At 37.7% G+C, this 16855-nt stretch overlaps 1 protein-coding gene across 4 annotated transcripts in view; it reads left to right on the top strand.

Moving 5' to 3' along the window:
• The window catches only part of diaph2 (diaphanous-related formin 2), a 638125-nt gene that overhangs the window by 224731 nt on the left and 396539 nt on the right, over positions 1-16855 (top strand). For all 4 annotated transcript variants that reach the window (XM_063060627.1, XM_063060626.1, XM_063060628.1 and 1 more), the window contains 6 exons: positions 3383-3493; positions 4376-4494; positions 6378-6494; positions 8400-8518; positions 10222-10286; positions 14954-15058. In XM_063060627.1, the coding sequence (XP_062916697.1) occupies positions 3383-3493; positions 4376-4494; positions 6378-6494; positions 8400-8518; positions 10222-10286; positions 14954-15058 (636 nt within the window). The remainder of the gene's footprint in view (positions 1-3382; positions 3494-4375; positions 4495-6377; positions 6495-8399; positions 8519-10221; positions 10287-14953; positions 15059-16855) is intronic.

Raw genomic sequence — 16855 nt, 5'->3', positions numbered from 1 at the left:
ACCAGAATTGTATGCAATACTCCAGAAGCAGCCTAATAAGAGTTTTATAAATCTGCAACATAACTTTCTGACTTTGGAACTCAATGCCTGGATTAATAAAGACAATCATGCCATATGCTTCTTAGTCACCCTATTAAGCTTTATAGCCATTTTCAGGGATATATGAACTTGGATCGCAAGATCCCTTTGCTCATCAACCCTTAAGGGTCTTGCCCTGAACAGTATACTGTCTCTACATTTTACCTGCCAAGTTGCAACACTTCATATTTTACTAAATTAAACTACATCTGCTGTATCCTTTTGCCACTCTTCTCAGTATCCACAACATCACCAATCTTTGCATCATCTGCCAACTTTCAAACCCCCCCATCTACACTTTCATCCAGGTTGTTCATATGCATCACAAACAGCAGAAGTCCCAGTACAGATCCCTACAGAACTCCACTAATCACAGATCTCCAGCTAGAATAAGTCCTTTTGACCACTACCTTTTGTCTTCCATATGCATATCAGTTCTAGATCCAAATGACCAATTCACCATGGATCTCATGCATCTTAATCTTCTGGATGAACCTTCCATGAGAGATCTTGTCGACTGCCTTAGAAAAATCCATGTAGGCAACATCCACAGCTCTACCTTCATCAATCATCCTCATCACCTGTTCAAAAAAACTCAGTCAAGTTAGTAAGACACGTCTCCCTAGTTAGGCCATGGTTTTCCAAAATCTCATAAATCCTATCACTAAGAATTCTTTCCAGTAACTTCCCTACCACTTATGTGAGATTCACTGGTCAAAATTAATGGAATATCTGAAAATAATTTGGTATATCATGTTCAGATCTGGTTGTCTCATAGAGGAGAGATACAGAAGCTATGGAGAGGAAATTTACCAGGATGCTGCCTAAATTAGAGTACGTGTGGTATGTGGAAAAGTTGCGTGAGCTGGGACTGTTCTCTTAAGTGACAGGAACTGATGAAACTGATTCTGATGTGGGTGTCTATTTTGGACTGAGGGTAGAAAGGGGGCAGGGAAAGGGGAATCATAATTGAGAGAAGAGGGAGGAAGTGGGAAGCATGAGAGGGGCATTCTCTAATGATCAATAAATCAATTGTTTGGAATCAAATTACTGTGCTTGGTGTCTCAGGGCTGGGTATAACTTCAACTGCACCACCTCCACCCTGGCACTCCTCCTCTGCCACCTGTCCCACACCCCTCCTGTGACACTCCACACTCACCATTCTCAACATACTTTGTTCCCGCCAGATTTACAAGCTCACTCTCCTTTCCACAGTGACAAATACAGTATTGTGTAAAAGTCTTGGCCACCCTACCTATATTTATGAGTGCCTAAGACTTTTGCACAGTACTGCAGATAGAGAGCAGCCAATGCCTTTCACCCTGGATGGCAATGTCTAATACCAGAGAAGGTTATTTTAAAGGTGAGTGGAGGAAAGTTTAGGGGAGATGTCAGAGGTAGTGTACATAGGTAAGTATGCTACTGTGGCACTCTATACTTTATACTTTATTGTTGCCAAACAATTGGTACTAGAACGTGCAATCATCACAGCGATATTTGATTCTGCGCTTCCCACTCCCTGGATTACAAATATTAAATTAAAAAAAATTGAAAATAGTTGAAGTTAGTAAATATTAAAAATTTAAATTATAAATCATAGAAAATAGAAAAATGGGAAGTAAAGTAGTGCAAAAAAAAAACCGAGAGGCAGGTCCAGCTATTTGGAAGGTATGGCCCAGATCCGGGTCAGGATCCGTTCAGCAGTCTTATCACAGTTGGAAAGAAGCTGTTCCCAAATCTGGCCGTACGAGTCTTCAAGCTCCTGAGCCTTCTCCCGGAGGGAAGAGGGATGAAAAGTGTGTTGGCTGTGTGGGTCGTGTCCTTGATTATCCTGGCAGCACTGCTCCGACAGCGTGCGGTGTAAAGTGAGTCCACGGACGGAAGTGGTACATTTGAAAATAATTCATTACTGTAACATCTGAATGAAGCTCAAAGTAATTCTGAACACATACTTTGCTATGTTTCCTCTGCAAGTTGCTATTCAATAAGGAACTCATTGAGGATAATTCTAAATCTTGTCAACGTGTCTGTTAGGAATCTATTCAGATTCTGTATGAGTTCTGTCCTTGATTACAGGCCATCTTTGGAAAACAAATGGATGCTGTTTTTACAAATATATCCATTAATTGATGTGGTCTGTGAGCTGGAAAATACACAAAGGTTACTTGATATAATAACCCCCCATATTTCCATAGCTTCAGAGTGAATGGCATCAAAAGTACATAAAGACTGATGAGACTAGAACTAATAGTAAAAAGATGGTGGAGATTTGTGGGAATGTACTGTATGTTTGTTGGACTTTTGTGATTATTAACAATGAGAGCTTGATCATATGTAAGGTGGTCCATAAGTCAGGTGTTTATAACCCAAAGACAACCTGAATTTCCTATTTGAAGGAATTTAGTGTTGGAGTGGGTATTGAAAATGTGAGTTAATCCAAATGTTTTTTTTAAACTTGGTGAATTTTAAGAAAATTATTTGCATTGTTTTAAGACTTTCTTTAGCACTAAAACGGAAAGTATTCTGATTTACTTATTTATGGAAGCAAGATTCAATGGTTCGGGGAATTACTTAAATACCTTATTAATATTCTAAACAGCAGGGAGGAAATAACCTTTAAGAAAGTTGGTTGGAGCTTTGTTTCTGAAGGTCCATGTAGGAATTATAATTTTTGGCTTGATTAATGTTGGTTCTGGTTTATTATAGTATTCCCTTACATATCTGTGCATAAACACCACGCACCCTTTTAATCTTTTCCTACTTGTAATTTGAAGATAGCTCGTCGATTACAATTCATATGCAAGTAATATTGTATTGAATTAGCTTTTGGCACTTCTACTCAATTGCTGTGTAACTAATTAATGCTCATTTGCATCTGTGCCATTAATTATTATATGCATTCTCTTTGGACTGTGCATATCCATTAAAGTTCACTGCAGTGATATCCATAGCATTGTCCTTCATTTATCCTTTTATAGTGGAGGTTTTTTGTGTCTTTTTAAAACCTAGCTTTTGAGTGCAGATAATTGTTCGCCTCATGAAGAGTTTAACCCATGGAAAATCCATGTTAGAATTAACGTGGGGCACAGATGCACCTGTTTACAGCTCCTTACTTCTTCATGACTAACTAATTGATATGTTTGAATCTAAAATGAAATGCTGGACTGAGCAGAAATATGTGCCTGGTTTAGCACATCATGTTATGTTGTATTTTAAGATTCTTTGTGTGATTGATAGAATCCACATTTGAAATATGTTGCTCACATTGGTATTGTAGCTAATATTGGCATTTATTTTTTTTTAGGTCGCCTGTATGCAATTAATTAATGCTCTCGTCACATCTCCAGATGATCTGGATTTCAGGATACACTTGAGAAATGAATTCTTGCGTTGTGGATTGAAAAAAATACTACCTGTAAGAAGGATTAAGAGTATATTCTGTCACGACTTTTGAAAAAGGCTTTAGAATAGGTCACTGCCACAACTTATTTTTTGGTGATGCAAATGTGTCAAAAGAGGCACAAAAGAATTAATTAAAACATTTTAATCACTAATATTCTAGTTCCATGGCTTAAAATATGGCTTTGACAATTGCATTAAGATAGAATAATTTTTAACATGAGGCCTCATCACAGATGTTTTTTGAGAAATGGTAAATGTAATGTAAACATTAAGCCAGACATTAACGTAATCCAAAGTTTTTATGAACCAATACAAACATTTTAATTTAGTATAAGAAAAATGTATTAATTATATAAGGAGTCTTGCAGATTCATGATTTTGAAGAAAACGATGAAGCATCAGATTTTTTTAAAAAGGACCCTCTTAGGATAGTTAATTAAGAAAAATGAAAATACCTAGAATTGTCAATGATAGAATCAAGTTTGGTACTAATGTGCTCTGTTTTTCATGTTGCTTGTGTGGTTCATTTTCAGTAAAACAAGTTAATTTTCAGTATGATTCTCCTCTGAAGGGAAGTTTTGCCATGTTAATTTTTTTGCTTAACTGACAGTTGCATTGTCCATGAATATTAGTACTTGGTAAATTATTTTTTACCTGAATTTTTAATAGATTTGCATTGCAAATTCGAGTTCATTCTGTCTCATAATTTAAGTATTAACAGGATAGATATGTTAAAAGCTTAACAAAATTATTGTTCAGATACTGAACATTGCAAACAAAAAAAAACTGATTGTTAAATTGAGTTTTGTGCCATAGTATGTGTTGAAGCTTTCTTTCTCTCTCCTGAGAATCACACATTGTTCGCAGGTTTAAATTGTATTGTTGGATTTATCAGGTACTGAAAGAGAAAGAAAATGAAGAACTAGATATTCAACTAAAAGTGTTTGATGAAAATAAGGAGGAAGACTACATTGAAATATCACATCGACTGGAAGACATTCGATCTGAAATGGAATATCCTTATCACATCATTGTATTCATTTTGTGCTTTCTTTATGCTAATTTGTGTCAACAAATTATAATGAAAAAGCAGTGATACCTTAAATGAGACTCCATATTCCTCACTGGAAGCTCACTAAATGCAGAATGAGTATTGTTATTAAACATTTACTTATGAGATAAGTAAGTTTGTATTTTTGATCTAATTAAAGTGATTGGACTAATATTCTTGTCAACCCCATCTTCAGTTATGCAGTGGATCTTAGTCATGTTTCCCTAAAATCACATTCCACATAATGAACAAAGCCATTCATCATATATTCCCTCTAGTCATTGTGCTTTCCTGCATGACGTACCTGTGCAGTCTGGGTTTTTGTGTTTAGTTACGTTGGCAAGGCTGATTTTTATCAGCAGTGGATAACATGTCTTTCAATAATTTATTTTTAGTTGTGCGTGTAAAAATGAGTGCAGCAGAAAATTAGTGTTGCTTCGGTTGCTGTTCAAAAAATAATAATATTTGGTAAGACATTTTGATTAACAGACAAAATTGTTTTTTTAAAATTTTATTTATTGAGATACAATGTGTGTAGGCCCTTCCAGTCCTTCAAACCATGCCAGCAGCTATCTCTCGATTTAAGCCTAGCCTATTCATGGGACAATTTACAATGACCAATTAACCCTACCACCTGTGAGACTGTGGGAGGAAACCAAATCCCCCAGAGGAAACCTGTGCAGTTATGGGGAGAATGTACAAACTCATTATAGTTTCAGGTTTGGTTTCAGTGGAACCAAATTTTATAAATGGCATAGAACATTTAATATCATTAGCTGGGATAAATTTCAGGACATCTGTCCTTTTCATACCACCTTTTTTCCAGGTGTTGACTATTTCCAGTGACATTACAATTCAATCATAATTGGTTTATTTTAAAAAAAATCAGTAAGGATGACTCTGAATTATCTTCATAAAATTATTTCATTTACTTTAACTATGCACCGTAAGTTTCAGGAATACCTATTTATATTTACTATATTAAAACTTTCCAAATTGGCACATGTGAGCAATATCACAAAATTTTACATCAATCACAAATGACCAAATGCATGATTAAAGTAAGTTCTAAGGATCATTCAGGAGAAGGCAGCAAGTGGTTTAAAGAGAAAGTTCCAAAACATCTAGACAGTAGATAGCATGGATGCCTTCCACAATTAAAACTGGGAGAGCCCAAGAAGCTGTAACTGCAGGACTTGGAAGGCTGTAGTGGTGGGACACTTCAGAAAATGGGAAGATAAGGTTTTGAGATTTGGAGATGATTTATTTTTTAAACTTAGTGTTGCATTTAATGTGCACAAGAATGTTGAGTAAGTAGAACGTAGTTTAGAGCACATACAGCAGGTAGAAATTTGCCTGTGTGTAGACTTAGATGTACAGGCCGACCTTCACTAATCCGGCATCATTGGGACCTGAGGAGTGCCGGATTAGTGAAAATGCGGAATTACAGAAGGATCACATTAAGCATAATCAGTGCCGGATTATCGAAGGAACCGGATTACAGGTAGTCGGATTAGTGAAGGTCGACCTGTATTTGATAGTCAGTGGTCAACAGGTTACAAAGACTTTGTGTCCCATGAATTGAGCTGAGTTGAGGGATGTTATCGGAGGTAAGTAGCCACAGTATTGCAAGAATATTGGCAAAAGCTCTTATTGGGGAGAAATACTGTACATATTAGAAAATAGGCTCTTGTTTTGCACTTTCTTGAATGTGAAGTTTTGTATTTTATTCAGATAATTTAGTTATACAGATGCCTTTTTTTCCCCAATACTCAGTTCCATGTATGATAATGCTAAGATTTGTAAATGTAATGTAGCACATTTTTCTTCTTAACTTCATTTTCACTGACATGAATGAGGTCTATCATCTGCTATCCAATATGGTGAAGGACACTTCTGCAGAAAATTATTTTCTCTCGATTCTGCAACATTTATTACTCATCAGGAATGATTATTATATCAGGTGAGAGGTCACAAGTACTTTGTAATTTTGAATGTGAAGCAAGAGTCATGCGAAGAAGTTGTCAATAAATATGATTCTAGCAATAATATCCAATTATGGAATTGCAAATTATTAATAGTACACAAGATGTTTAGATTACATTGTTTAAACAATAGTAGTATACCACTTATTTTTGCATACTTGGAAAGATACTGCAAAATTAGTTTTGTTAAATTATAACTTGTGGAAAATTTATTGTCATATTAATTTGAGACATCAAGTTGTATTTCTCATTGTTATCAGAAGTGTAAGTACGTCTTTTTAAACTGTTTCTATTCCATTCTGATTTTCCATGACCGTTCTAGAGCTAAGAAAATACTTTGAATGTGTGATCTAGATGGTAATGGAGGAAATGTAGCAGCCAGTCTGTGTATAGCAAGCTTCCACATGAAGCCTTATGTAAATAAGATAAATCTGTTTTAGAAATGTTAATTGAGGGCTAAATATTGATTAGGGTATTGGGAATATTTCCCTTGGTCATCCTTCTAAAAGGTGGCATATTTAACACAGTGCAACTCGTTCTTTTCTGCTTTGGAGTGTCAGCTAAGATTTTATGATCAAGTCTCTAGCATAGGTCTTGAACCTGTAAGACCCATGAACGCTAGATGGTTCCGGTTATGAAAATGGTTTACTTTCTTTTAAAATTAATGAAAAGACTATTTAAAGGGGAATTTTCTGACCACATTTTAAAATTGTATACGAAGTATGATGAAATCAAAAGGCCTAGTAATTTTATGTGCTTTCTAAATCTTTATTAAACAAGAGTGATATTTGCTAGAACTCCAGTTATTTGTTTCATGATGAATTACTATTAAAACTTTCCCTGGCTAATGCATAGTGAAGGTCAAAGCAATTATCTATTCTCAATTGTTCACATACTTCTACTAAATCTCAATTTATTGAAAAAATTTAGTACCTTTATATTTTAAGCAAGTTTTAAATGTGCAGTGAGTCAAATAGTGTCCGAATAATGTTTTCTCCCATCAGTGAATTAAGATTTTAAACAATGAGAACCCATGTTAATGTATTGTTTTTCTCTGAAGCATCAAATATTGTTGACTTCATTTCCCATCTACTATTTTTAACAGCGCTTTCAGAATTTATCAACAAAATTGCAAGTTTGTGATCTTTGTGAGGGTTTTGCTACAGGTTTACAAAGGCTCTTGTGTGAATGTGAAAGTATGCTGGACCCTCCATTTGAACTGATGATTATGCAGGAGCTTGCTAGAATTTTACATTCTTATGTTGAGGAATCTTTATTCAAATTCTGCACCTGATAGTTTTAGGTTATTTTATTTACTTTTAAACCTTCAACCATTTAGAAATATTTTAATTGCTTATTAAATTTAGTTTAGTTTTTAAACGTAATCTGTTCAGAGCCAGTGGCGTACCTTGATAACTTTAGCAGTCAGCAAAGGTGTGGGTTTGGACTTCACTCAGTCAGCTTTAGTATTAAGTATAGGTGGTGTGCTCCATTTTAAAAAGAAGTCTGGCCCAATATCTGTGAACTTGTTTATTGCTAGAGATTACAAACCTTGTCAATTATTAAATTATCCCAATTTAGGATATGAATTGCCACTTTCTGTTTTGCTGTTCTAATAGGGTATCCAGTAACTATTGTGCATTTGACTTAAATTATTTGTAAATGTAAAATAATTTGCTTTCTCTGTTTGGCCTTTGGCTTTATTGTACCAAATGTAGTCTTGAGAAAGGTTTATTATGTAAACATAACAAGTGAATAAGAGTTGGTATGGCGAGCTCCTTTTGGTCAGTTCATTAAATAAAATGTTTATAGTACATCAGTAATGGTATTTGGCAATGCTATTTCTCACTTCAAAAATAACCTACTTTTATTATTTCTTCTAGACCTCAGTATTACAAGATAATTGAAGAATGCATTTCACAGATAGTCTTACATCGAAATGGAACAGATCCTGACTTTGAATATCGTAAACGACTAGATGTGGATTTTAGTCATCTTGTAGGTACGTCTGAATATGGGTTCATGTAGTTAACTAGTAGCAATGGCTCTTTTGGAGATTTCCACAATATATTTTTCATTGCATTGTTCCTCTGCAATGATTTTCTAGAGGTCGCACACTGTTATAAAATAATACATTTTACTTTCCATTTAAGTCCATCTGTTAATTTTAAAAAATATTCAAACAAAGTTAACTAAGTTGGTCATTACTAATCTAGTCAGTATGGACACAACAGAGCAATTTCACATAAATTAATTAAATCCCCATGATGAAAGGACACTGCTGCTTATGCAATAACAAAGTATATGAAGCAACTTCATATTCTTTACACAGCTGTACATTTGAACATAATTGATGAAACACAAATTAATCCAAATAGCTTGGAATTTGTTCTGATTACTGACTGTTGTATGCAATGCATTGCTATTTTAAGCTAAAATGTATAAATTTAGGGAAATTATCATAATTTGGATGGAGAACCATTATATTACATAATTAAGTCTTCATCTCTGGCCAGTGGTGCAATGCAGAACTTCTGCAGTTTATTCACTTTGATGGATGGCAGATTGTACCACAGACTTGAACATTTGCAGAATTTCAATACCATATGTTAGATTTCATTAGAATATAGTATTTTTTTCAAAACCTTTTTTGATAATTGCCTGCTTCTTTTACATCCTATTCTGGTCTTCTCCCTGCTCTGGATCTTTTCATCGCTAACAGCCAACATATTAACTGTATTGACTTTACCACTTATCTCTCCAATCCCAAGCTAACCCACGCTGAATGCACTGCTCTCTCTTCTCTCCGCACTAATTCCAACCTTATAATCAACTCAATGCACAAGGATAGTGCTGTTGTAGTATGCCGTTTACCCTCTATCTTACTGAGGGCAGGCAGAAGCTCTGGGACCTTACTGAGCATCATGAGGCCAAAGTCCTCTGGACTGTACCTGACCTCTTTACCTCCAGAGATACCCCTCTACAGCCTCCAGCCTCATTGTTCCACCACCCACAATGCTTGTTTCTACCTTTTACTCATAATCTACAAACTTAACTGCCAGATTGTCCTATTGTCACTACCTTCTCCTGTCCTACTGTCCCATCCAGCCCTCTTTGTTTCCTCTAACCCTTTTGGCACCATTACCCCTTCTCTTTCCTCTCTTTCACCTTATGACCTGCCCATCACCTACACCTGCCTCTGTATTCCATGGTTCACTGTCCTCTCATGAGATTCCATCTTCTTCTGCTCTTTGCCTCTGCCACCTATTGCCTTTCAGCTTCTTACATCATTCCCACAACACGCAGCAATCCCCCCAAACCCATCTTGCCCATTTTGTCTTCTCCTTCACCTGGATTCACCTATTACCAACCAGCTTGTTTCTCCCCCCTCTCCCCCCGCCCCATTTTTATTCTGGCTTCTGTCCTCTTTCTCTCCAGCCCTCATGAAGGGTCTCAGGCCAAAACATTGTTCATTTCCCTCATAAATGCTGTCTGAGCTGCTGAGTTCCTTCAGCCTTTTTTTGTGTATCATTCTTGATGATATAATGTTTCTTGAAACATTACTGTGGTTTGCTGTTGGTAGACTGAAGATTTATAATCTTGAATTTCAATCAAATGTTGTCATTGTATTAAAATTCAGCTTAAATATTTTTATTGTAAAAGCAGTTAAATCAACAAGCACATAATCACTTAATGTCTCAACAGATCAATGTGTTGATAAAGAAAAAGTCGAAGAGAGTGAACAGAAGGCATTGGAATTTTCTAAGAAGGCAAGTCTGCAAGAAAACAATTTAAAGCAAAAATTATTAAATTGATTATTATTTTTTTTTCTGTGTGTTGAATGGGCGAAGAAAAGTGAACCATTTGTGAGGTGTTTGTACTGATGCAGTGGACAGTTTCAGCTTCACTAATTGAATATTCACTAATTAATGAGGTTTTTATTAGATACATCAACAGGATTCACTGTGGAAAGATTCAGTATCATCAACACAAGCCGAGTAATGTTCTTAAGACCATCAGCATTACATCATGTATTATGAAAGAATATTATGAATAACTTATGAATCTTTAGTGATATGCAAGTGAATTGTTTTATTTTTCATCATGTAATTTATTTGTGAACATGACAGCCTTCTGCTGAAATGTACGGTTTTATTTTGCAGTAGCAAGTATTTGCCCTGTCACATTTGCGCCAACCAAAGGCACTAGCCAGAATTGTATTCTCTCCCCCTATTGCCATAACTATGTTCTTTATTCAAAAGCATATTTTTGGTTACTGTAGTGGTGTGCTGTTGGCTTGTTGCCAAGGTTTTTGGGAATAATCTGAATTACAAAGCTGAATCCAAGAATTACATGATACAGTCAACAGGAACTGAACGGATATAGATTGAGTAGCATCTTAGTTTTAATAAAATACAGTATTAAAACCCGGGAATCCCAAAGTTAAAAGAATACAAAAACTAAGTGCTAAATTAAGAAATAGAAGCACAGATACTTAGAGCACTGAAGGTATCCACTTGGTTAATTATCTGTTATAACTCCTTGCTAAAGTAATGGGGAATGTCATTTGTAATGCGTCGCTGTCCTCCTCTCTTGTTCTTTGTGACGTTCATACTGTATACTTAATAGTGCACCAAAGACTGGCATGATTCTTTTTTTCATTAACTTGTCACTTAAGAACATAGAATACTATAGCACAGTACGTGACCTTCATCCCATAACGTTGTGCTGACCTTTTAACCTAATGTAAGATCAATCTAACCCTTCCCTCTGACATAACCCTCCATTTTTGTATTGTCCATGTGCCTTAGAGTTTCTTAAATGTTCCTAATGCACCTGCCTCGACCACCATCCCTGGCAGGGTGTTCCACACACTCACCACTCTTTCTGTGGGAGGGGGGACTTAACTCTGACATCCTCCTTATATTTTTCTTCAATCACTTTAAAATATGTCTGCTCAAACTTAAACAGTTTGTTGCACTTGTCCTGAGTTTTATTAGCTGAGTATTGTAAGATTGCGAACTTAAAAATTCTAATATCTAGATGTAAAGCAAACTGGACTGAGAAATAGTATGATTAAGTCATGCGTTATACTGTAAGTAATGAGTATAAGGGGTGTAGTTCCTCAAGTCAATACACTTTGATTTTAAGTAGACTTTCTTTGCCTGGTTGAAGAGTTCTGTCTCAGTGTTCTATTTTGTGAAAATGTTAAGCTGTCCTCAAAGGTAATTACAAACAAAACTGTGGAGCCTTGCATTTAGATTAGATTCAACTGTCATTGTGCCGAGTACAGATACAAAGCCAATGAAATGTATTTAGCATGTGACCAGAAATGCAAAGAATAGTGTTACTTACAAAATAACTGTGAATAAAAAAAGTGCTAGAGCGCACAAATATAAAAGTACTGAGACAGTACAATACGGATGCAATACTGCTTAGTGCTGTGATGAGAGGTTCAGCAGTGTCACAGCCTCAGGGAAGAAGCTCTTCCTGTGCCTACTGGTGCGGGAGCGGAGGCTTCTGTAGCGCCTAACAGATGGGAGGAGAGTAAAAAGTCCATGGTTAGGGTGGGATGCATCCCTGATAATGCTTTTTGCCTTGCCCAGGCAGCGTTTCTTATGAGAAATTTAAAAAAAAGTGTACCATCTTAAAATTCCTGAAGAATTCCTAATTTAGCTTTGCATATTCTAATGCTTGATGACGTTATTTGGGGCATTTAGCAGTAAGCATACTTTAACTGGTTTGCAGTGCAATTTGGAGAGCTGACTTGGTCACTTTGTGGGGCACAGAAAATGTTGTCGTGACTAAACCAGTGTACATTATTTGCAAAGTCACAATGATAGACCCTATTCAAAGCTTTATGGGTTACCATTTACTTGGTACAGTCATTTTTTTTCAAGCCTTTGCAGATAAGCCAAATATGACGATTTACCATAGCTAATTCTTATTTGTGATGGATTTGATGTTCTAAGTTCAAAATAAATTTATTATCAAAATATATGTATGTCACCATGCACAACCTTGAGTTTCATTTTCTTGAAGTTATGTGGATTAAATCAAAGAAACACAATAGAGTTAATGAAAGATGGACAAGCAACCAGTGTGCAAAAGACAACAAACTGCAAATCTGAAAGTAAGTAAATAAATAAACCAGCAAACAATAAATATCAAGACCATGAGATAAAGAGTCCTTGAAAGTGAGTCCATTGGTTGTGGGAACAGTTCAGTGATGTGGCAAGTAAACTTATCCCATCTGGTTCCAAAGCCTGATAGTTGAGTGGTAATAACTGTTCCTGAACCAGGTCCTGTTCCTGTTTCTGGGGCTCATGTTCCTTCTTCCTGATGGTAGCAGTGAAAGGAGAGCATGGAGTCCTTGACAGTGGATGCTGCTTTTCTGTAACAGCATTCCTTGTGGATGGGCTCAGTAGTGGGGAGGGCTTTACCCTCGATTGTCTGGACCATAACCACTACTTGTTGTAGGATTTTCCCAAAAGGGCATTGGTATTTCCATAACAGGCTGTGATGCAACCAGTCAATATTCTCTCCACCACACATTGAAAGGAGTTTGTCAAAATTTTAGATGTCATGCTGAATCTTCACAAACTTTTAAGGAAGTAGAGGTGCTGCAGTGTTTTTCTTTGTTTCAAAGGTACTAATGTATGTAATATACATCCTGAAGTGCTTTTACTTTACAACCATCCAGGAAAACAGAGGAGTGCCCCCAAACAATGAATGACAGTTAAATGTAAGAACCCCAAAGTCCCCCCCAACTCCCCTCCCTCCTGCGCATAAGTGGTAGCAAGCAAAAATCCCCTCTCCCTCCACTGGCAAAAAAAAGCATCAGCACCCGCCACTGAGCACTCAAGCGTGAGTAAAGCAGCAACAAAGACACAGACTTGCAGTTACCCCAAAGACTACTTGTTCACCTGGTATTCAACATACCACAGTGTGTGTGTCTCTGTGTGTTTCTTTCTTCCTTTATCCCCCTTCTTCTCCCCCCTCTTCCCCCCCTTCTTCCCCCCTTCTTCCCCCCTTCTTCCCCCCTTCTTCCCCCCTTCTTCTCCCCCTTCTTCCCCCCTTCTTCCCCCCTTCTTCCCCCCCTTCTTCCCCCCCTTCTTCCCCCCCTTCTTCCCCCCCTTCTTCCCCCCCTTCTTCCCCCCCTTCTTCCCCCCTTCTTCCCCCCCTTCTTCCCCCCCTTTCTTCCCCCCTTCTTCCCCCCCTTCTTTCTCCCCCCCATCTCCCCACCATCTCTAATAAAGGAGAAAGAGGTGTCTCTGTTTCACAGCAAGGGGGAGACATAACAAAGAACTCGCTGGTTTATGATGTTAAAAATTCGTTGTGTCGCTTTTTCCAAGCTCTGTGCCCAAAGATCCCGGGTCTCTGGGCACACAGCTGTAGAGCTTCCATCTCCCCCGATGACACACCAATCTTCTGCCGTGACACCGACCTTCAATCCGCCGGTCTCCAGAGCCACGAGATCTCGGGCCTACGAAGGCAAGCTGAGCTCTTAGGTTGAGCCCTTGGTGTGCTGAACAATGGCCATTCATGAAACCCCGATCCCACAAAGAACCGTAGTCAGTGTGTATCTCCAGGTACGGGTCTTCAAAAGAACCCTGAAAGGGAAAAATAATGATATTAAAGATGGAAATAGAGCTGTGTCCGAAGATGCAAGCAAAGGAGTTGCCGTTAGGTGCTATTAGTCCTCCTAAGCTTTGTAATGGCACTTTCATGCTTGGTCCAGGACAAATCTTCTAAAGTGATAACACTGAGGAATTTAAAGTTGCGGGCCCTTTCCAGCTCTGATTCCCCTGATGAAGACTGGCTCATGGACCTCCGGTCCCACTCCCTGAAGTCGATAATCACCTGCTTGGTCTTGTTGACATTGAGTGAGAGGTTGCTATTGTGACACCACTCAACCAGATTTTCAATCTCCCTCCTACATGCTGATTTATCACCATCTTTGATTCAGCTAACAACAATGATGTCATTAGCAAACTTAAATATGACATTGGACATGTGCTTAGCCTTGCAGTCACAAGTGTAAAGTGAGTAGAGCAAGGAGAAAGCTCACAGCCTTGTGGTGCACCTGTGCTTATGGAGATTGTGGAGGAGATGTTGTTGCCAATCCAAACTGACTGGGGTCTGGAAGTGAGGTAGTCCAGGATCCAATTGCGCAAGGAGGATGTTACTTCAAGACAATTATATTCCACAAGCATCCAGTTCCAGATGGCATTTTGCTTGATAATATTAACATATGAATAAAGAAATATTGGATGAGTACCTAGCAAAAGTTCTACAAGGAATTCCTTTATTAATTAAATGAGGAGAATTTCCTAGTGTAATAAATAGTTTATTCTTATCAAACAATGGTACCATATTATGTAAAGTACACATTGATTAAATTGTATATACATAAAGTTTAATATGTTTGTTTCAGTTTGATGAAGAATTTTCAGCTCGACAAGAAGCTCAGGCTGAAAGTCAGAAGAAAGATGAAAGGATAAAAGAGCTTGAAGCAAAAGTCCTTCAGCTGGAAACAAAGGTACTATAAAATATATTTGTTTTATTTCATCAATGTGATCAAAAGGCTAACCGTTAATAGAAAAATAGCCAATAAGACTGGATTTTAGCATATTCCATGTTATTATATACATTGTATGTTGCATTGACTACGTTCTAACTTTTATCCAAAATAACAGCGGTCCCCAACCACCGGGCCGCAAAGCATGTGCTGCTGGGCCACGAGGAAATGATATGAGTCAGCTGCACCTTTCCTCATTCCCTGTCACGCACTGTTGAACTTGAACATAGGGTTGCCAACTGTCCCGTATTTGCTGGGACATCCCGTATATTGGGCTAAATTGGTTTGTCCCGTATTTCCCCCACTAAAGTAGAGCGTTCCTATGAAACCTTTTGTGCCGAAATGGCGTGAAGCTAAGAAGCAATTACCATTAATTTATATGGGAAAAATTTTTGAGCGTTCCCAGACCCAAAAAATAACCTACCAAATCATACCAAACAACACATAAAACCGAAAATAACACTAACATATAGTGAAAGCAGGAATGATATGATAAATACACAGCCTATATAAAGTAGAAATAACGTATGTGCAGTATAGTTGGGAAGAGGAAGGCAAAACCGATTTGTGGGGAAAAAAAATTGGCACGTATGCGCACACAGGTGCCCGCGCAAGGCTTCATGGTCATGGTAGTCTTTCCTGGGGTAGAGTGTCCCGGGATTTGACTGCTAATTTTGTCCCTTATTTGGGAGTGAGAAAGTTGGCAACCCTAACTGTAAAAGACATGTTGAGGTGAGTTTAACCCCACTTAAAACCCCCCCCCCCCCCCGGTCGGCCGGTCTGCAAGAATATTGTCAGTAATAAAATGTGGTGCAGAAAAGGTTGGGGACCCCTGCAAAATAACATGGAAAGGGAACGGTGTAGACTGCACTCTTGACTTTCCCCAACTTGATCAATTACATCAGAAAGTAGTGAGATGTAATCGGAGTCTATATATGTATAATTTTACACTGAAGGTTTAATATTTTTAAAAAATTGGGAACAAATGAGAAATTTAGTGTAGAAAATGCATAAATTTAATGAACAAAGGTGTAAAATTTTGTAATAAATTTTTGTGTAGAAAGAAGTTCAAAAACATTTGAGTAAGATGCATGTTTTGTGTTGGCATTTTCAGGCCCTTTGGACAGGCAGCTTAAGATCATATTCTCAGTAGTCCAAAAAAAGGTGAAATTGTATGGAGGGTTTTGGGTAGTGGATCTTGAGAATTTAGATGTGTTAGCAAGAAAGTTGCTTCTTCTGTACAAGTGACTCTGCATTTTTGCTTCTTCTACTCCTTGTGTTGGCGTGTGTTCTCGTTCGATAAGGAAGTTACTTTTGAATTATCTAAACGGTTGCTGGGTGGTTATGTTATCTTGATGGCCTATCTTTCCCCTATTCCTGATAAGTCGAAATATTCATTCTACACCGTTATGTAACTATCCACTGTGCTGCTGGCATATAGGGCAGCAATGAAGGTCCTCCACCTCCGTCCTTGGCCATCTTCTCTGTGTGCTGCAGAGACCTCATTTCTGCTTCTGTGCGCGCTGTCAAACTGTACTGGTGCACACAGTTTTAGAGGGATTCTTCACTGCCGTTTCTGTCACAGTTTTGTTTGACTAGTCACAGTTGCTAGCCCTGAGCTGAACCACTGAACCTGGAGGACTGGTGGTCTGCTTTTAGTCCCCTTTACCCATTGAGCTGTTTGGCATGGGTGACCCTACTGAGAGCCAAAGCACCAGACCCTGACAGTAACCAGCTCTCTGTGTCATTGAGGCTTGC

This window comes from Mobula hypostoma, chromosome 10 (genome assembly GCF_963921235.1).
Source record: "Mobula hypostoma chromosome 10, sMobHyp1.1, whole genome shotgun sequence".
Classification (NCBI taxonomy): domain Eukaryota; kingdom Metazoa; phylum Chordata; class Chondrichthyes; order Myliobatiformes; family Myliobatidae; genus Mobula; species Mobula hypostoma.
The sequence above is the reverse complement of the archived record's forward strand: the minus strand, read 5'-3'. Positions and strand labels throughout refer to the sequence as shown.